Source organism: Truncatella angustata, assembly GCF_020726525.1.
Source record: "Truncatella angustata strain MPI-SDFR-AT-0073 chromosome Unknown BKA67scaffold_6, whole genome shotgun sequence".
NCBI lineage: Eukaryota > Fungi > Ascomycota > Sordariomycetes > Amphisphaeriales > Sporocadaceae > Truncatella > Truncatella angustata.
This window is the reverse complement of record NW_025763386.1, coordinates 1,254,423-1,275,266: the sequence shown is the minus strand read 5'-3', so window position 1 is coordinate 1,275,266 and position 20,844 is coordinate 1,254,423. Positions and strand designations below refer to the sequence as shown.

General features: G+C 49.4%; 5 protein-coding genes and 1 non-coding gene across 6 annotated transcripts; 3 read left to right on the top strand and 3 right to left on the bottom strand.

Moving 5' to 3' along the window:
- Positions 1-741: 741 nt before the first annotated feature.
- On the top strand, positions 742-3,354 carry BKA67DRAFT_537691 (ferric reductase like transmembrane component; the record flags this gene model as incomplete). The annotated part of the gene is made up of 1 exon (XM_046100370.1): positions 742-3,354. One exon carries the CDS (start codon positions 742-744, stop codon positions 3,352-3,354), a length of 2,613 nt encoding a protein of 870 aa, XP_045956118.1.
- Positions 3,355-4,018: 664 nt separating this feature from the next.
- BKA67DRAFT_t130 lies at positions 4,019-4,118 on the top strand. The gene has a single exon. It is a non-coding gene; the product is annotated as a tRNA-Leu (tRNA).
- Positions 4,119-5,101: 983 nt separating this feature from the next.
- BKA67DRAFT_339698 (uncharacterized protein) lies at positions 5,102-6,117 on the bottom strand. The gene has a single exon (XM_046096292.1). The coding sequence runs from the start codon at positions 5,756-5,758 to the stop codon at positions 5,213-5,215; it is 546 nt and encodes a 181-aa protein (XP_045956117.1). The 5' UTR covers positions 5,759-6,117; the 3' UTR covers positions 5,102-5,212.
- A 2,147-nt stretch (positions 6,118-8,264) lies between these two features.
- On the top strand, positions 8,265-9,947 carry BKA67DRAFT_660622 (acetylxylan esterase; the record flags this gene model as incomplete). Its single annotated transcript, XM_046107667.1, has 6 exons — positions 8,265-8,467; positions 8,518-8,929; positions 9,018-9,177; positions 9,258-9,436; positions 9,494-9,732; positions 9,848-9,947. 6 exons carry the CDS (start codon positions 8,265-8,267, stop codon positions 9,945-9,947), a joined length of 1,293 nt encoding a protein of 430 aa, XP_045956116.1.
- Positions 9,948-15,951: 6,004 nt separating this feature from the next.
- BKA67DRAFT_537688 (uncharacterized protein) lies at positions 15,952-16,924 on the bottom strand (the record flags this gene model as incomplete). Its single annotated transcript, XM_046100369.1, has 3 exons — positions 15,952-16,266; positions 16,319-16,695; positions 16,747-16,924. The coding sequence occupies 3 exons, from the start codon at positions 16,922-16,924 to the stop codon at positions 15,952-15,954; spliced, it is 870 nt and encodes a 289-aa protein (XP_045956115.1).
- A 1,054-nt stretch (positions 16,925-17,978) lies between these two features.
- Positions 17,979-18,610, bottom strand: BKA67DRAFT_572136 (uncharacterized protein; the record flags this gene model as incomplete). Its single annotated transcript, XM_046103268.1, has 2 exons — positions 17,979-18,445; positions 18,592-18,610. Coding segments are annotated over 2 exons (226 nt in total), but the record flags the coding sequence as incomplete, so codon positions are not given.
- Between the last annotated feature and the right edge of the window lie 2,234 nt (positions 18,611-20,844).

Here is a 20,844-nt window from a genome sequence, read left to right as displayed (position 1 = left end):
CGGGGAACGACCACCTTTCATGACCAGCCAATATTAAAGTGCGGTCAGCCGCTGGGCCTTGTGTGCCATCCTAGTTGCCAATTCACAGTGACTTGCCGGGCCTTTAGTTCACACCAGGCTTACCTTGTTCCTGGTCGGCCAACCGACCTGGTGTTGAGCTTGACTTACTAAACCTCGTCGACACGCCGTTCTAATTTCGCATGATCTCAAAATTGCGATCGAATCACTTTTGGCGTGCGCAGTTGAGCGTCATCAGATTGCCCACTCTATACTGCACAAAAGCTTCTTTACAAGTGGATCCAGTCTTTGGTTTGTGGCTTTAAGTTAGCATTCACCTATAGCCGGCCATCCTCTGTCGAACGATCATTTGTCGCGTCATCTTACGCGTCGTCATCCTCAACATTGTTCAGCAGAATCTCATGTTGATCAATGAAGGGGGCGAGGTGCCATTCCTCATCGAATATCATAAAGCTTATGTCTGCTTTGCCGGCCACTACGATACATATATGGACTATTTACAGCAACTGAATCGGTAATCAGACATCAAAAATACAAACCATTTCAAGTGGGCTTGAATCACAGAAGATATCAACAGAAGCATACTGCGAGCTTTTCAATACTGCAACTAGCGACACTCTACTTATATGCTTCTGTCGAAATGCCCCGAACGTAGATGCGCTCCGGTCAGAGTTGTATCGGTGAAAAACACGGTGTCTCAGCAGAACCACAAACTCTATTAAAATGGCGACAGAGGTCCGAACACTTATAGATGGGGCGACTAGGACACTTTCGCAGCTCGCGAAAAGGATACACATACCACTAACCGCAACAAGTCCGCCGGGTTTGGTAGAAGCTCTCACCGTGGACCCGTGGGACCAATCTGGCAAGTATGCCCTCGGGTGGACTTATTTCTCGTTGGCGTTGATGGGATGTGTTCTTTTTGTGAGAATATGGCATTGGTGGCAAGACAAAATTCGACAGGCGATCTATAAGCAAGAGGTGGACAGACATTATGAACATATGTATAGCATGGATCCAGGCTTTGCGCACACTGCTATGCAGACTGGCCAGACCGGACAACATTTCTTCCCAGAGACAAGCGAGGAGAAGCGAGACTTCAAACCGAAAACCGATTTTTCTTCTATAGGACCTGTGCTCGACGCGCTTGCCTTATTTAGATGGGTGTTTTACCGTCCTCTTCCGGACTTGGTGTGGCGGAAATATCGGCTAACTTTTTCGTCGCTTTCCGTGCTGGCGATTGGCTTCATTGCCCTGGCGTTCGTCACGCTTTACACATTCTTACTACAGCCTCTCTACTGGCAAAGCATTCAATATGGGTCGCCACCCGTCGCAATTCGGGCGGGGATGATAGCGGTGGCAATGACTCCCTGGATTGTCGCTACGAGCATGAAAGCCAACATTCTCACCTGGATAACAGGCATTGGGCCAGAAAGGCTGAATGTACTTCACCGATGGGCCGGATATCTGTGTCTCTTCTTATCGCTAGTGCACACAGTGCCGTTCTATGTCCAGCCAGTCTGGGATGATGGTGGCATGACCACGTTCTCACGTTTATTCCCTGAAGGAAGTGGCGTCATATATGGAACAGGTATTGCTTGCCTTGTTCCGCTTATATGGTTGTGCGTTGGTTCTTTGCCGTTCATTCGAAGGATAGCCTTTGAGGTCTTTGTCATGTTACACGTTCCGGTAGGTGCCGTTTACTTGGGCGTCTTGTTTTGGCACACGAAGAACTACCTTGCCTCCTGGGACTATCTCTACGCTTCGGTCGCCATTTGGGTGCTTTGCTACCTTGTGCGATTTTCAAAGCTCAACTGGACGAAACCGTGGCGCTTGTCATTCATGGTAGGCGACGAAGCAGCCATTACTTTAATGACAGAGAACGCCATCAAAGTAACAGTTCCAACCCAGATGAAATGGAAACCTGGGCAATATGTGTATCTTCGCATGCCAGGTATCTCCTTCTTTGACAATCACCCGTTTACCATATCATCACTTTGCAGCGACGATTTCCCATCCGAATATGGCGAGCAATTTCGGGATTGTGTTCTCGTGTTCAGACCATATGGTGGTTTCACCCGGAGGGTACTTGATACAGCAATCGAGAAAGGGCCATTCCATACATACCGAGCTTACCTCGACGGCCCTTATGGGGGCATGCGCCGGGAACTGGCCGCTTTCGACACCTGCATTTTGATAGCAGGGGGAAGCGGTATCACATCGCTAATGTCGCAATTATTGAACCTCATCAAACGCATGAGAGATGGCAAGGCCGTTACGAAGAAAGTTGTGGTTATATGGGCTCTTAAGCGTCTGGAAGCAATGGACTGGTTCCGCGAAGAGTTGAGGATCTGTCGTGAATCAGCTCCTCCAGAAAGCGTCACCTGCAAATTTTTTGTTACATCAGCTGTGAGGAATAGACAAATGGGTCCTGGTCAAAATCGGGCGCCAGGCCATTTGAGCCATCAGTTCCACGACAAGCTCGATGGATTTGTCGCCGGCATAGCCTCGAAACGCAACTCCCAGTATATCCGGGATGAGGCACATGGTAACCCTGATTATGAGGAGGAACTACGAGCCGAAGATGAAGACAGGATTACTGCCCTCCCGCCTCAGCAGTACTTACAGCCACATTACCTGCCGCCTCAGCGATCGATACCAGCGAATCGCGAGTCCGCGCAAGAAGAGTCCTTGGCAAGGCTTGAGGGTAGAGATGGTGAAGATCTTGATGGCTGCGATGCCCCACCTCCAGCGCCATCATCAGAATATCCTGAAGACAAGCCAAAGAGTGACTTCCATTTCCCCCCTCTCCAGACGCGTCCAGACTTGAAGCCTCACTTCAACTTTGCACCACCAACTCCACACAATTTTGATCCCTCAGCTACCCACACGCCGGAGGCGCGCTCTGTACAACCATCGCAAGATCTGCCCGGTCCACCTGAGTTAGCTCACCTCCGAACCACGAATTTACCTAATCAGGGTCCTCGGCCAACTTCGACTTTCGGCCCCCCCTCTGGCTTTGACTTTGGCTTCCCCGGAACACCCACGGAGTTTCAGAAATCTCTCATGCGGTTCGCTTTCCCAGTGCCCCACCAGATTGATGGTGGCTGGAGCGTGGAGTACGGCAGGCCGGATCTGGGCTACATGCTCAAAGAGTGGGCGACGGGCGGCGCTGACGGTCGTGGCATCCTTGGTCGTAGGACAGCCGTGTTCGTCTGCGGTCCGCCCAGTATGCGTGTCGGTGTCGCTAATACAGTGGCCCGGTTGCAGGCAGAGATCTGGGGTGACGACCTACTCGAGGAGATATTCTTACACACGGAGAACTATGCTCTTTGAGGAAAGTGATACCCGGCCTTCATCGCCTTGATGCCTATTGGCGAGCCTCAATTGTATAAACAACAGCACCGCCGTCTGAATGCAAACTTAGATCGTCTGCAGCAGGGCGGCTGAGCGATGAACATCGGCGTTGGTTTTTGTGTTCGAGATACCAATTATTAAACAGAACGGGGCTCAGAAGGGAGCTCCAGGGTGTGTACCATAAGACATAGTTTTCTTTGCAGTCCGCTATATACCGATGAAGGTGGGTATATATCACCTCCCAGGGTACATATTAATGAACGATAATGACAACTTATATTGGTAGCGTTAATGCCGTTGTTGCTTTGTCGTCTTCGGGCTGCGAGTTTAGACTAGTAGCGGGTTCGCAAACCTTTCCAAGGCAGTCAGTCCAATTATGACTTCCTTGGGTAACATCCGATACGCATATGTGATACTCAGTCAGTCGGAACCCCCAATTCAAAGCACTTCCCAAAGTGCTAGGGCGTTTTACTGTATACCCCCTTTCTACAAAGCGGCCCAACCGGATCTCAAACACAGCCAGCTAGCTATACCTACCGTACGGCAAGACCTCCACTCGTTCCCGACCCGACTATACGATCATCAAGGCCGATCATTGAACTTGAGACTCCGTAACGTTTCCAGCGTCAACAACAGCAACCACGGTGAGATGGCCGAGTTGGTTATGGCGCCAGGTTAAGGTCAACCTTAACACCTACTTCCTGGTACGGAAACGTGCGTGGGTTCAAGTCCCACTCTCATCATCGCTTCCCCCAGATTCAGTCTGGGAACTTCTCTTTTTGCAACCCGCTTTGCCGTTCATTGTCGAAAGAATTGGTAACTTCATTTGTTCATTCATTCGTGCCTCGTCCTCGTCGTTGTCCGTAGCACTTTATCGCGGGCAACTTTTGGCACAAAAGGGTGTTGGGGGGACTTGGCAGCGGGCTCTGTAGCGATCATCAGAACACAAAAGTTTTTGGTGGCATGAGGGAAGACTAAAATATCCGTTGGAGAAACGCTAAATAAAGCACGATGGCATTGAGCCTTTGTTGCGTTGCACATTATCTCATAGTAATACAGGATATCATGATGGCAGAAATATCGGCCTCTCAAGAAGCGGCAGACCGCTACTAGCTACGCCATTTTTGCGCCGCTGCCCCTACCAAGCTTTATGAAATAAAAAGATAATAAGCATGTGGGAGAACTGGGATGCGCCAAACGTCCTGGGAGCAAGAGTGCCGTGCTTCCCAGAATAACATATAGTCCTTTCTCTCGACCCTCTAAGCAAAAAGCGACAGTGCGTATCGTTATTTGGTGAAAATTCATCGAGCCCCTGGACAAGAAAACAAGAGCAGATAACACCAGATGACAGGTAACAAGAAAAATGAAATATCAGGGAAAATGATAAAGTCGCCAACGCCGTTAAATCACATGAGCCGTGAGGCTTTCCCGCTCTTGTGCAGCCGTGAGGCCCGATCAATCTTTGGTAGTACTAGTGGTGGTGAGGCGATCTGAGTAAACCAGATCTGTTCCCAGCTGGAGAAACCAGTTCTTGGTGGTTTTATAAGTATGAAACGTCCGGGAAGCGGTGAGCTTCGGTTTGGATGTAGGTTTCGCTCCTTGGGCAGTGCTGTCATATCCTGCCGTTAGTCGAGAAAAAAAAAACATCTTCCAGGGACGTCGCATTTGTGGTCGTGTGACCCATCTGATCTAATCTTTCGTCTCACGGTGACGAAGTTCCGCTCGTTCCTGATTCTCTGACAGTGCGCAAGCTTCAATGGTGAACCACGCGGCTCGAAGTCTCCCAAAGCCTGGCGCACGATTGTGTCACCATCCCTACATCTTCGATTCCTCCAGTTTAGTGTCGATGTCTCCTTCCCGATGAGGTTCCCTCCTGTCGTTGTGAATGACTGTGGCCATGGCGGTGTTGGTGATGATGCCCGTCGCGATGCCGCGACGAACTCGAATGTTCCAGCTCGCGATCCAGTTCCTCTACGCGTTGGCGATATCCTCTCACAATGTCTCGTATGTGCCGTATACGGTCGAAGTCCAGCTCCAACTCTTCGATCTGCTGTATCAGGTCCGTGAAGCGTGCGATCTCGGCATCGGCGTTGTCGATGATGTTGCCTGCCCGATCATATTGCTGCATTGTAACTATCTGACTCTGCTCACTCAGATAGTCGATGCGCTGCGAGATCTGCTGCATCAACCGGTGCAGATGCGAAGACAAGGCAGCCAGACTTGCGCCATCGAGAAGCAACCGGCCTTGGGAAGATGCACGGCTCGCCGCTCGTGAAGACGAGGATCCGGCCGCTTGCGTCTGGTGATAGCGGAGAAGCTGTATCTCATCTTCCGTTAGACCCAATTGTGTGTCCGGGACCGTGTTCGTCTCGGTCGATGGCATGGCGCTGCCGGGTAATTGTACGTCGTGCGCGGCGCCCGCAACGGATGACACCTGCTAGCTACCTTGGACTACAGAGCAACCTTTGTGCAGAGTCGGCGGTAGCAGTACAGGGGGTGGTGGTTCGGCGGCGGCGAGCCGAGGAGGGACAAGCGTGCGGGTTGCAATGTCGTCTTGTTGTCGTGAGAAGGCGGCTGGGACAGCTCTTGGTCAAGCGTCGAATCTCGCAACGGTCCGGCCTCATTGTCTCGAGATGTGGTTTGTAAAGCTCATTGCAGTGTTTTCGTGGCAGACTCGGAGGAGCTAGGCACCACCTGGTTGTTGTGCAAGTAAGACTGCGCCGGCTATCACTTCCTCGATGAAGATAAATATATCGGTAGGAAGGATGGGGGGGCGGGCAGGATGGGCGGCAAGACACAAGTGACGACGTTTGCTCGTTCGGCGTGGGCGATTCGGGATGGTAAGTCGGTGATACAAGCGCGGTTGTAGAGCACACCCACACACACATACGGTCTCGGTCTCAGTCTTGGTCTCAGTCTCAGTTGTTCCTACCACTTGCTCACACCTCCAGTATCACAATATAAGTGTGTCCCAACTCAATTCAGAGGTTGCGCCGGCGCCTGTAGCTAGAAACAATTGCTTCTTTTGCGGTTGGACGCATTAGCTAGCAGTAATGAAGAACTAAAGAAATGCTAGTTCATGCGCCTGCTGGCTGACAAGCATGGATCTGCTCGGCTTCGTGGCGCTGTTACGGTACTCCGTTTGTATGGCTGGTAATCATGTGCTGTGCTGTGGTGACCAGGGGACAATGCCTTTTTCCTGCACTGAGTGTCGTCCCGGTAAACCGCGGGATTTATATGTGATTGCGATAAATCTAGGTCTTATTCAAAGACAAGCCACCAACTGGTATTATACCGACTGTAAGACGCCACAGGGACGGGGTGGTGTCGCGTTGACTCAAGTATCCAAGAACTGATCAGTTGGATTTGCTGTGTTTGCTTTGCTTTGCTATGCCCTGAACGCTTCCGGGAATCTCAATCAGACGAAACAAGTGGGAAAAAAGCAATAGTCGTAAAGCTACTAATTGCTCTTGAAGAAGAATGAAATCCATCTACTTCAACTTGGGGGTGATTGACGACCCGGAAATCTTCAGTGTGGCCCACTCGGGCTGCCTGTGGCTCTTCACCCCGGCGTATCGCGGGCGTCAAAACGTCCCTTGCAATCACATCACGGCACTTTTGCGATGAACTTGAAGGTTCGCTGTTAATGCAGCGAGACCTATCTCACTCTTCAATCGAAAGATACAAGGTGACCCGGGTAAGAGGCTCTCCCAGATAGCATATACTCCCAGGAACATCTCGACTGACTAGGTGTTCTCACGATTAACGATGCAGAGACCGACTGATCTTGTCGCACTTCATCCCGGCACTGGACCCCTGTCGAGCGCAGTTCGGGGTCCTGAAGGTTGATTGGGGGAAGCTCGCTGAGGCGCTTCTTAGGTGCATCTGGCGTTCCATCGGGACGGTTTGAGTTTGAGATCGGCGAGCAGCTGCCTCGTTCTTCTCACAGCTGTCAGCCCCAGGCTCATACAAGCTACCCCATAGAAATATTCACGAAGTCAGTCGTATAATCTCAAACATGTTCAGTCCAATTGTTGTGATTCATCTTGTTCCACATTAGACTGTTGGCTTTCTGTGTGAAGCACTTCCTGAATTCAGTAGCTGTTCAGTTTATTCTTGTCAAAACAGTGGAAGACAACTAGGAATTCATTATAACCTCTGTAAACTTTTGTTTGTATCCCTTACTCACACAATTGAGTACCACAGCAAATAAGATTTGCCATCCGTATAGGTCGACCGTATAAAATACAATTCACTTGCTTTCTTCTTTTTCTTTCTTTCTTTCTACTAATCACCTCATACAATAAATCGATATGTAACTACGTAGCGCGAAATGGAACAGCATACAAATGGTTCGTCATTGACTGAGCGGTGCCTGATAGAGATGCGGAGCAGGATCTTCCGACTTGACATCGAGTGGCGAGCAACAAGACCTATCAGCTTTATACCCTGTTCCCCCGAGCGATCACATTACTCGCAACCAGATAGTATTCGTGCTGATACGTATGATGTTTTTGGAACCATGTGTCACAGACCATAACCTGAATTCATCTATTCGATCTTGCAGATTCAGTTTACCCTGCATGCCAACGAGCATAAGGGCAGCCCTCAATGTTCTTGGCTAATGATGTAGAAACATGAGAATATGACGTTCACTTGCTTCTGGACTACTTGATCCGTGGGAACTACAGTATAGATCATTTCCGAGGTCGGAATCATATCGGTTGGCGGCTCGAATATCCTATATGCAACGAGCCTAGGCATGCGGAGAAGGTACTAGATGGAAGTATAAATAGGACTGTACATATACGGGATGGTGCTTGATACAGACATCTCGTGAGATCCTCGGGATTTCGCAGTCTTCCTGGACTTAGAGTAATCTTGTAGCGATGTTGTCACGACTAATTCTCGTAGCCCTTGGCCTGATCTCTTTGGCAAGAGGCACTATTTTGCAGAATGGCCAAGTCAGGCTCACCGATTTTCCGATGACCAAGATTGACGCATCCTCATACTCCTTCCAGACCTTCAGCGCCACTGCGCCGGAGCTCTCGTACAAGGGAAGATGGGATTCTAGGAAGATTTCCTGGTGGTCGTATGTGCTCAACACACTGACACCGGTTTCACTATACTGATAATATACAGCGCTTCAGGACTAGTGTTCGGATTCAGCGGAGACACAGTTGCGGTAACGTTTGGCGATGCTACTATAAATGGCACTCTCGTCGGTTACAGGCTTTCCGGCATGGACTGGCAATTCACCAACGTCACAGCGGGTGGTACACATCTGCTAGTCACCAATGAGACGGCTGGAATTGACCAGACCAGTCCGATCAGTCCTCACACGTTCGAATTGCGAGTAAGCAATTGGGGTTACGGTGTTCAGATTGACAAGGTTCACGTTGCTGCCAACGGGAGTTTGATCAGTGTCCCCAATCATGGGCGAGCGATTGAATTCATCGGCGATTCCCTCTCAGCTGGCATGTATCAGACGTACGAAGGACTATCAAGCTTTGCTGCAAGTATTCCTTCCCGCTTACAGCCAACCATCATGGTCGTGTGAAGATTATTACATCACAAGACTTGACTCTGACACCAGAATGGCTTAATTCTTGAATATTGTGTCTATACTGACTCGTCTATAGTACGGTACCGGAGCTGGTCTTGGGGAGACCGAGTACTCCATCATAGCCTATCCGGGCATATGCATTTCAGATCAGAACTGCTGGGGTAATCCCCGAGGCCAGGTTCATCAATGGTTCTACGCATCGGATACAAGTTGGAGAGCAACGGAGATCTGGGGCGGTCAGTCCTGCAAGCACCTCGGAAAGATCAAGGATATTTCGACGATATCTACAAAATATGTAGCTGACACTATTCTGCAGATAACCCTGAGCCTTGGAATTTCAGTGCCCAGCAACCTCCCGACGTTGTGGTGATCAACCTTGGTACTAACGACCTAAACGAACACAACAACGTGACATCGACCACGTACGTCGATGCTTACAAGAAGCTAATTCAAGGTGTCCACGGCAAGTACCCTAGAGCCCAGGTCATTGTGATGGTATATTTCTACGAAAAGCCTCCTAGCTTAGAGTCCTGGCTGACTGCTCGATGATAGCAATTATGGGTAGGCTTCTCCCAATATGGAAATTCCTACGCGCAGAACCATGGGTTCGACACGGAGCTCTTGAACGTGGTCCAGTACTTCAATTCGGACGAATACCTCTCAGCGCCTGTGATATGGGATGGCATAACGAATACGACCACGACCCTCACCACCATCGACACTACCAAGCCATTTGTTCACTTTTTCAACACCACCGGAATTTTGCAACATAACGATATTGGGCCACAATGGTGAGTATTACAACAAGCAGTAGTCGCTTCGTTTCAGCAACATCTGATCTGTCAGTCATGTGTTTTGATACAGATACTCTCGTTGAATGGGAGATACTAACGAGCGTTCCCGCAGGCACCCGACAGACGTTGGAGCGATCAAAATGGCTAGCCATCTAACGCAGTATATCCACCTGACATTTGGCTGGGATCTGCAAGCAAATGGGCCCGAGTAAGTGACACGTAAATCTTCTGGACTATCAGCCTCTCAACTACCGAAGCTCCCTCAGCGCAGATCTCGCATGCTGACAGCCGATAATACTAATTAGGATCTACCATGACACGCTATACTGGAATGATCAGTCAGGTTACTAGGCACTAGGCACTGCTATTTATTACAACCTCAGGGTTCGGATGAGGAGTCTTGCGTTTTGTGATTGCAGCTGGGGAGAGTATCGACTGATAGCCCTTTGAAAAGGTACTTCGTGTACATTGCTATACTTGCGGAATATCCCAGGACTTTGAATCTGATGTTTTTTTTGTCTAATGGCGATCATGAAACACCAAAAGAATGTTCAGAGCATCCCATGGGTTGTGTTTCCTGAAACATTACCATGTATGTATGGTACAAACACATTGAGATCCCAAATATAGCAAGTAACCCCTCCCTTCCATTGGATCTGTCACCAGGATTTCGAGGGCAGAAACACCAAACAGCGGCCCTGAAAGCCAAGGTTTCTATAGATTGCTCCATATTGTTCACCCCCGCGAAACTTGCGACACCTTGATGCGGTTTAGGATTCCAGTGAAAGCTTATTCGACTGCATGACTATTCTTAGCTTGTCCCGTCTGAAGACTGCCAACTGCCATCGCTTTCCTGCGACAACGGCACCAAGATGAATTGTCGAGCGTCACGGAATCACATCACCCCTAAGACGAGACTGGTTTTCTTTTGGCCAGGAGGCACAGTGGAAATTCAAGCTCGAGGATTCGACAATTTACTAGGGCGGGCTGATTCCTGAGGAATTTCGTTTCGTATCTTGGCTTAGTGTCACCACAAGTCTCGCATGGCAAGCCGACAAATCCGAGGTGGAAGCGGCCTGCTATGCCCAGCTGCTCGAGTATTGTTCAGAGACAGCTTCGTGTCAGCCATGATAATACTAAAGCAGTTACGCCTCAAGTCCATCGTGTAATGATCAGTCAGCACTAAATTATTGATGATCTTTTGGCGGCGCATAGCAATTACCGAATCGTGGTCTGATTTTACATGAGGGCTAGACCATCTGTCAAACTGTATGCGGAGCCTCTGCAGCTCACCATGCGACTAACATCTCGAACCCTTTTAGTTCACATCAACCAGTACTTGTTAGCAAAGATTTTCGTCAATAAAATCCGACAATATTTTTGGTCCTGCAGGTTGGGGGCAAAAAGTGGACGACCCCTGTTCGGGTTCGTCTGGGGCCGTGATTGACGAAACACAACACAACACAAAACTGTCTGGGCACCCACAACCCTCGGATGCCCCTGACATGAAGTCACAACGCTTACTTCACATGACTTCATCTTGTGTTTCCGAGTATGAGCTCGCTTAACTGTCCCGCAAACTAGCGTCAGTCTTTAACGTGAACCAAGTTCGTTATGTCCCGCAGTTAAGAACAAAAGGATCGAGCCAGTGAGGTCGAGCGTGACGCTAAGCAATCGAATCGTTTCGAGCTATTGAGGCTCCTAGTCCGCGGAGAGATATTGGACTAGAGCCATTACTATGTATTCCCTTCAGCTTCACGGACGGCGTTCGGCCGAACGTCGAGCACATGTCAGAATTCTCCTAGTCGGCCCAGCTGACGATCACCGGTGCTGTCGAGTAGCGTTGAGAAGGGCAAAAGGTGGAATAAATGACGACGCGCAGCAGGTTTCTCACATTCGGTGCGAATCCTTAGTAAAGACTAGATTCGAGACCATTAGATGGCCGCCAAGAAATCAATCGATCTGTCGGAGATCTGTATAAGCTAGAAAAGAAGAGAGTTCTAACACATCTTTCGGGGGCCCCAGGATTTCCGTCCTTTAGGTCACTCGTTCAACGTGAAACTGACCGAATGGTAAGTCTGTGAACAACGAATTGTTATCCGGAAGCACTTTAACTCTTGAAAAGAGGCGCGCTATCGTAAGCGCGCCGGCGTCTGTGAGCAAGAATTTAAGAAAATAAAAATAAACCCCAAACCCCCCTTCCCCCCAGGCTTAAACATAAGATGGTTTCCCGCCAGATAGAATTAGTCTCATCGATAAAAGTGCTACAGAAAAGATAGTCTCATCTCTTGAAACACATCGTCGAGCGCCTTTGGTGGAGATGGCATTTCGCCAGCCCGCGTGAACGGAGCTTGAATGCCAAGCTGAGGTGATGCAAAGTTTAATTGTACCACGCTCATTTTGCCGATCTCCCTTGAGCCACTGCAACTTAATAGAGTCAATTGCCTTGGACCCCTTGGACTTACGCGGCCAGGTGTACTATGTACTCCGCCACGTACCTTAGAATAATGCCAGCGGTTGGTAATAGCGGCGCGGACTAGATGGCGGCGCTCTGTCTCCCGCGAAACACAAAAATCAAGGAGTCGGATAGATTTATGTCAATCTCGCCGTACTAGAAAGCAACGGCATCAGGACGAATGTGACCCATTTCAGCTTGAAGGTGGCTAGCATTGTACCGAACTGACCTGTTGCAACCAGGAGCTGCGCGCTCCCCGGGCTGCCAGGTTCATGGAGCTCTGTTTGGCTCATGAACGATATCCGGAACCAGGGGATTATGCGCCCATTGGGTCCTTATATTCTTAAGGTTATGATGATCTAGGATCGTCCGGGAATGGGCTGCAGGGATTGCTGCATCCTAGACGTTTTACGGAATACAACGCAGCAACAACGTGTTCGTATAGCCTTCGACCTTCGACTCTAAGAGACCATTTCGCTGCGCTGTGCCTTGATATCTGTTAGCATCCATTACACAAGAAATTTTACCTACAAGAGCTGTGTTGGGTCTTGATGCTGCTAGAGGGCACATTCTACTTGAGATGGCATGCTATCCAGAGACGGGCCCTTGTCCAATGCTGGTCAGCACACCTGACACGCGGGGTATTGCAGGCTGAGGCACAGTGAATCCATGCAGGGGCGTGCTGCTGCAGACGAAAAGCTTTAGACGTCATTTGCAGCAGATCATCTCATCTTCCTATATCAATACTGCACGGCAGCCCGTGTAGTCCTTATTTTAGAAGCATCCAATTTCTCTCATCGATGAGTGTTTGGTGAGAACAAGAACAGATAAAGGTCGGATGAAAGGATATTATTAGCTTGGAAAAGATCGATGATTCTCGCATAGAAGACGCCCAGAATGCCAAGTGCGCATATCGCGAGTGCCGTCGGGTGCTGAAATCGCTTTTTTGCAGGAACCAAGTTACTGCTGTGGGCCCCGGGTACGACGGATAGCTGCATGTCAACGTCTTTTGCAGAGATGGTCTGCCAATATTCCAGCAATTCCATTTGAGCTGGCGCATTGAGCTTGCACTGCAGAAATGGTCAACAGAGACGTAGGTAAGGAAAATTGTGCCTAGAAAGTAGCGTACTGAGCCTGGCAAGTGTTGCACCGTAGGGATCCTCATCGGTAGAAAACGCGACGCAAGCGTGCAGCAGAGCGATATAAAATATATGAAGTTTCCCTGCAGTAGGCGCCGTTGTAGGCTGCATCAGGTTATACATCGTGGGTCAGTGCGGTGTTACTCTGCTCAATAGAAATTGAACCAATGAAGCTACTGCGCAGAGAATGCATCAATCAAATCAATACGCATAGACTTCATCGGGCATCGGAAATTGACATGTTGGGTTTGTTTATGCTTCAGAGTGTGCTGCAGCTAAGTTAGTAGAATGCCCCCATAATAACGGATGCATTGTTACAAAGTATTAGGTACGGGCGGTATGAAATCTGTTGAGTTGTATCCTATATGGATTTTCATCACGACAGCCTCAGAAGTTGGCCCATGTTTCTTAAGTCTGTGCTGGGCCTACACCGTCTTATCCATTGGAAATTGAAATCAGTGCGATCGACAAAGGAAACAATCCTAAGGGGACAATAAGGCGGGTCCGTGCCTAATCATTCAGCCGAAATTGTTGATACGTACGGATCCGTACCTGTTAACAGGAGAACACTCAGCATCTAATTATATTTGCAAGCATCCGATGTCTTTCTCTCACAGTGGGCACGTTTTCTACGTCTCATGGATATCTGTGGTTTCTGCAGAAATCAGACGCAATCCATAATGGTTGGACGAGAGCATGGTATGTAACTACCGAACCGGCTATCGCTTGGATGCCGAATCTTTGATCAAGGGACCTGCCCTCAAGACGCTCATCTTCCGTCGGATGACTGAATCATGGTATCGTGTCTCGAATCAAGATCTTTGTAAAATCTTTATGTTGTCGTCACCGGCAGATAATGGGAAACACAAATCCGGCTAAGGTTAAGTTAAGTGCTTCAATCAACGGCGATCCTTTGCCTGGAGACAGGCACACATGGGAATCGGCCACTAGCCCCCACAGCGGGATGGGGCATCTCATTCATTCATTGTCTGAGGTCGCCAAGCTCGGTCTCGTTATGCACTCGGCTTGGTGCTGCCACAAACCATGCGACCCTGTTCGAGAAATTGTGGTGCAAGTCACTAACCTAGGAATACCGTTTAGCGTGCTGACTTGCAACAACGGTTCTTCTAGTGGGAAAGCCCACCAATAACAACCCGTTGTCCCGCACAAACAGTGCGGTGGGAATCGCCGGCGTGATGGCCGGCGATACTGCCGTAAAGGCTCTAATGCTGCGCCGCTTCGCTGGGTCGGTGAAGATCATGTCCAGATACCATCTTACCATAAGATACCCACCTAGCTTTGCCGCTCATAGCGGTGCTAGCTTTTACCAGGTGTTTAGCCTTCCGGCAATCCACACTCTTGGGTTGGCTGCTGGCATATCCCGGTACTTGGTATATGGCCATGCGCCTGCGCTTTTTCATCTCAACTTCCCGCACTGACTCCATGAACGCGACACTCGTGAACAGGGTGCATCCTATCGCACGAGAACGGCCCTGAAGATGCGGTCAACGTAAGCCGCAAGGCTGTTGAAATTATGTTGTGATTCTTCTAGTGAAGCTAAAGGAATTGATACCCAATCTTCATATCTTGGCATACATCGATCTCGCAGAATGTTGGCCATCGTTTCGGCAAAGCCTTTGCCGTTAGTTAGTTAGCCTTTACACTTTGGAGAAGCATGTTTCACGTGACAATGTGGTTACGATGAGGGCCATACGTTACCGTATTATAGGCCAGGTTCCTGTAACAAACGTTTCTGAATCGTGACCTTCACAAGCGGCACCGTGAGGTCAGACACCACACGCACACACACATTGTGTTGGTCCGATAATTATGTGCCGATGAATAAGCTTTACTTGCCGCACCGTCGGTTCTGCGCATATTTACGCGAAGCAGTATGAACTTACTCGTAATAAACTTGGCTGTATGCAATACGACTCATCACGCGATTGTGGCGGAAAAGGTAGGAAAACTCGACTTGGTGACAAACAACTCATTCCAGCCGCAAGGCTATAGTTCACAGAAATTTGAAGCCAGGGTTGCCGGTACTGAAGTCATGAAGGAATCTCATTGTAAAAATATTGATCTGCTTGTGAATCTTCAATTCATCGTTCGTTGTGAGAATGTTCCCATCCTCTCGTCTTTCGTACAAGCTTCAAGCCAATCCTTGCCTAGTCTTTTTTTGAACCATCTCTTCCTTTCCTCTTGACTATGACTGACAGACACGCTTCTTATCTATACATTAAATAGAAACCCCAGAAATAATTTTGATGTCTCAATCGAGCTGAACGCCCGATAAGTTATAACGCCAGTGTAAATGCTCCACAGTTGATTCCTCTGCGCCGTCCTGTCGAAAAAAACTGAAAATAAAATAAAACAAAGTTTGCGGGAAATAATGTCCCAATCCAAGCTGAACCCATGCACCAGTACTAAGCGTTGGGAAGGTCCCAATGGTATTAACAGAACGTGACTCCAAAATGCAATAATTGCAAAGCGTTGTACCGTGTGGTATCATTCCTTTCGTGGTATCCTGTTCCGCCAAATTCGCGCAGGATTAAAGATCGTAAAGCTCAAATAATGACAGTTGGTGAAAGTTATGCGATCCTCCATATATGTACCCATAAATCAGCGTAGCGTTGCACTGCTCGCCTCGAAGTTATGACAACCGCGCTCGTGTCTCTTCATGTTACTTCGAACGCTAAAAGCCTTGCCACATCCAGAGTGTGGGCACTTGAAGGGCTTCTCTCCTGTATGCGAGTGGCTATGGATTCGGAGAGAGCTGGGCCGCGAGAATGCTTTGTTGCAAGTTTGGCAAATGTAACGATCCTGTGATTGGGGGAAGGCGGCCGCTGAAGAGGGCGAAATATAGTGATGATGTTGCCATGGGTTGGGTCCAGCTGCTGGCGGCAACGGAACAGACACAGCTAACGGGGGGAAAGCCTGTGAGACGTTAGTCATAAAATTGCAACCAAGTGATGAGACAAGGTCATACCTGAGGCAACGGTCTCTGGTAGTACAGTCCAGAGATTTGAGGCTGCGCTGGTGGAGGAACCGCTGAATAATAGGACATTGCTGGCTGGCTCATGTAGGGTTGAGGAGCGTAAGGTTGCTGAGAATATGCAGAGGCATGGATGTGCGCCCGAGGAATAGCGGCGCTCGACACTGAGTGACGCTGGAGGTCGGCCTCGAGAGGTGGAGTCGATTCATAGTAGTAGTTCGGCGCAGACACTACTGATACCTGGCTGACTGATCTCGTTGATGGGGAGCCATGGCCCTCGAAGGAGGCATCTGTGCTCATAGGCGGGGTCGGCGGCATGGCTTTGCCATAGTGAGAAGAGTTTGGCCGCGTCTCAGACTTGATTGACGAGGCTGCAATATTGTTAGTACATCATAAGGTCTGTTGCTCAAAATCGGCCGCACCTTGTTGTTGAGAGGCAGGAGAGTGCTCTGTTGTCGGCGATCCAGCATCCGCTACCACCAACAAATTTGAGATTGAAGGAAGCGAACACCTTGAGTTCTCGTCTACCGGAGGAGACGGGGGAGGTTGAGGGTAACCATAGTGAGCACCAGGCTGACTTGAGTATATGGATGCTGCCATTTCTGTGATGTACTTGTGTCGGAGGGTTGAGAATTGGTCGCCGAATTAGTCGCACGGAGATGAATATGATTATATGGTCGTCGACTGCTTCTGAATATTAAGGTTGGTCGTATGTATTGTTGCTTGAGAAAGACAGCACCAGTATCCTTCGTGTATTAAGAGATCTTGTTCTATTGTTGACTGTCCAAGGCAGTTTGGTTGGGGGGTGGTAGGCACTTATGTATGGTTGTTGTGGAAGACCAACGACATGGATAGGATCTGTATCTAATAGATCTCCCGGGGGTACATAGAATAGAGATGATCAAGCGTCAATCTCCAAGATAATCCCTGGGCCACAGCTGTCACAAATTGTATGTGGGTCTGACCAAAGCTTTGGAGGGGGTCACTGCAGACCTGGGATGAAGCAAGTGTTGATCACCGGTGGTGGGAGGTACTCCTGCGTCAAAACCAAGTACATATAGAGCCTCCTGTTATTGGGGTGAGCTCTGACTCTGGGGGTGTCGATGGGATCCTGGAACGCTTGTCTACCCACAAAAATGGTCTAATCTGCCCCTTGTGCGGTATGGATCTGGGCTGGGTCAATCAGTCCCGGAACATGGCTTACAGGGGTAAATGAAGCTCGACCGCTATGGGTGAGATCGAAGAGGTTGTATGTAGGATGAAGGGCTACAAGGATGATTCAAGTATCCAGGGATCGTTAAAGGTCAAACGGTTACTGGTCATGCAAGGTGAAGGGCCCGTGGATGCCGCGGCAGCTTGTACTTTGTATCGTCTCCCGGTCCTTGCACGAGTTGGGGGAGCCTTGCCATGGTATACTCCAGAAAAGACCCACAACGCTACGCTCAACTCGAGTTAGCCGAAGCGACTAAGTGATGAAGCCCTGTCATCTGTAAGCCGCGAGGCGCAAAAGTCTTCCGGCGCACCATTGCCGTTTCTGGGAGTTGAATCCGCCCGGATAGCTGGTCTGCGATCCCAAGGATCCCTGCCTCACGATCCAAGGATCATGTTTTGGGACAAGGATCCTTGCAGGCTCTATTGGTAACTTGAGACGATAATCGACTCGAGCTTCTCGGACCATGTCGTGGTTTGATGCTGCAAAAGCTTCATCACATCAATGCTGCTTCCTTAGCTGTCGCCCAGGTCGAGCTGTGACCGGATTGCACAGCTGATCTTATGCCGTTCATCCCCACGAATCTGGCCAAGCACGTCACAGACCAGCTGTCATCCCCATCTTCCATGTAGTCAATCTTCGGATGACCGGTGCATATGTTCCAGATTGTTTTGATCTATTCAGGCATCCTGCTGTCATTCTGATCAAGACAGAAACGGAAACATGAGACTGGTAACCTGCAACATGGACGATCTGAAGATTTCGGCACCAGAAATTGCCGGACTACGAGGGAGCGAGCCTATGATGGACCTATGCGACATCCGGTTCAAACAACTATCTGCACTGAGTTTATTCGACAGTCTGCAGTATAATGCAACGGCATCACCGTTTGTGAGCATAAATACACTAAGGTTAGTGAAGACTGCAATTCCGCGCGCACGATGTCGTTGAATCCGTCCGTTTAGTCTTCATCTTTCAGTGCCAGCCAATGCTATTGCGTGTGCTAAGCAGGCTCATAGATCTATTGTAAAACTCGATTCTAACGAACAGATTTAAGTATTGAGCTGAAAGCCATCTCTTCCATCTGTCTTGGTCTGATCGTCAAGCGATATGATTGTTTCGAACTTGTAAATGATAGATACTGAATGGCATGTAATGCCTGAACGCAATCAAGGGTTGCTACTTTGCTGTGCTGTGTTGTGCTGGAGTTTGCCGAACTACACCTTCGCCTCTGCTGGTCGTCATTGCTCGGAAGAGGCGTTGTTGTTTTCAGACGAGCACCAGGGTCTTCCTTAGAAACGGAGGCTAATTTAATATGATCGTCAACTTGGCGCCAGGAGGTGGCCCTTCGCTTGCGCAGGGTGGTGTGATAGGCTTACAGGGGTTTGCAGGGGGCTTCGCTTAGGGGTCCACGACCACGCTGAACTCTGTCCAGCCGACATTTCGGTACATGTCTTGAATGATCAGCGAAACGTGGTGTATGGCATTAAAGTTCTAGTAAGCTTCCGAAAACTATCCCGCGCAGGCCAAGACGGATCTGACGAAAAGAAACCTCAACGAGCCAGCCAGACACAGGCTGTCCTTATGCGCTCAGTTGATCAGAAGTCGGATGTGTGAACACGCACCTCGACCCACATCGGTACACAACGACATGGGAGCGGTATTATCACTAACATCAGAGACGAGATCTTGGCCCACCCAGGAAACCGCACAGGCAAAGACCGTTTGTCAAGACTGAAATGGTCGCCGACGTCCAAAGGTCTCCGACATTGGCCAAGCTGGCAAGTGTCGCTGATGAACAAAGTGGAGGAGCCGACGCATCTAGGGAGAAACACGTGCACTTTAGCGTTCTCCCTTGGAGACCTCGCTTAACTGGTGTCTTACATTCATGAGAACTAACGCTGGGAACTGGGCGCTGTTCCTGCCTCCAACGCCAGAACGGCACCAGAACACACCTGTTGCTCACTAACTCATATTTAGACTTCACCTAAAGGGCTCGTGGCCCCTTGTAGCCGTGGCGGAAAGTGGATGGAAAAATGTCGCTGATCATCGCGCCGCCGCCGGCAGTCTGCAGTAGAGTAATGAGCTGAAAACTTTCGACATAGCGGCAGTTGGCACACACATGAAGTGTACCACTACACATGAACACATCGAGATGTTATTGTGCGTTGTCAACTACAGTTTTCGCCTTCCAGGCTGCTTCAACTTCGTCAATTTGGAGCTCCGCCACGAGCATAGCGCTCTCATGCGCCAAACCTATTGGCATTATACGCGATCAATGCACATGTGCGGTGTACGGCGTTGTCCGTCTGCTATGCCACCCGAACCACAGCATTTTGATGTCGTTTAAGAAGGGCGAAAGCCCAAGTGAGGCCTTTCCCACACTAACCATCAACCGCTCTGTGCAGTGTTGGGGGAGCTACGCTCTGATGTCGCAATAGTTACAGGCTCCAACCCAGTTGTTTATGGTCCACGAAATTCAGAGGCTCTTGAACACAGGATTCAGTTGCCTTGAGGGGCGTTCGGGAGCCTAACTTTTGGGCAAGACTAACTTCTTGAATAGTGTCCTACAACTCTTCCGGCTAATCCGAATGTAGGTACCAGTTCGTAGGGTATTGCAACCGTTGAAAATGAAATAGGGTAGACCTTGTCAATCAACTCGAATGGCCAGGTCTTGCTTAATTGCTTCTCTGACTTTAGTTCCAAGCTGCGTCATCAGCCTAGCCAGCCTTGACACTAATCTCATATTCGTATCCTACCAGTCTGCACCTTGGGGGTACATCGCGTTGCCCACTGGCTTCCAATGCGGTCGTACCTCGGGCTCTTGACTATCCAAACCAAGAGCCTCCACTTTGAGGATCTGATATACTCCGAAAATGTACGGTTCTCCTCCATTTCGGGTCAATGACTTTCCAAGATCGTCCTCTTCGGCTTCCCTCCCACGCAGCGAGACCCGAGTCGGTGTAAATGTGTTTTCTTAATGATGATTGATGCTGGAGGTTCCCGGCGCTTGTGCCGCTGCTGCATCAGATCGCCCACGCGAGCGTGTTGATCTTGATGCCCACTGGCAAGCTTACTGCCACCACATGCAGCCTACTGTGTCCTATGCCGACATGAAAGCCATGCCTCGTGCCGCCACGGCAGATCTGCTTAATTACATCATATTTGGAAAGATCTGTGAACTTTAACATTGCGCTGAAGCCCAGCAATACTGTACTAGGTTAGTTGCTGAACCCCAATGATGGTCCAGGCTGAATGATCAAGTAGTTTAGGCATAGTTTTGCACGATTTCCGCTGAGGTGATGATAGC

What these genes read in the sequence shown, in the direction of transcription:
- BKA67DRAFT_339698 (XM_046096292.1), bottom strand. Translation starts at nt 5,758, where the DNA reads ATGCCATCGACCGAGACGAACACGGTCCCGGACACACAATTGGGTCTA.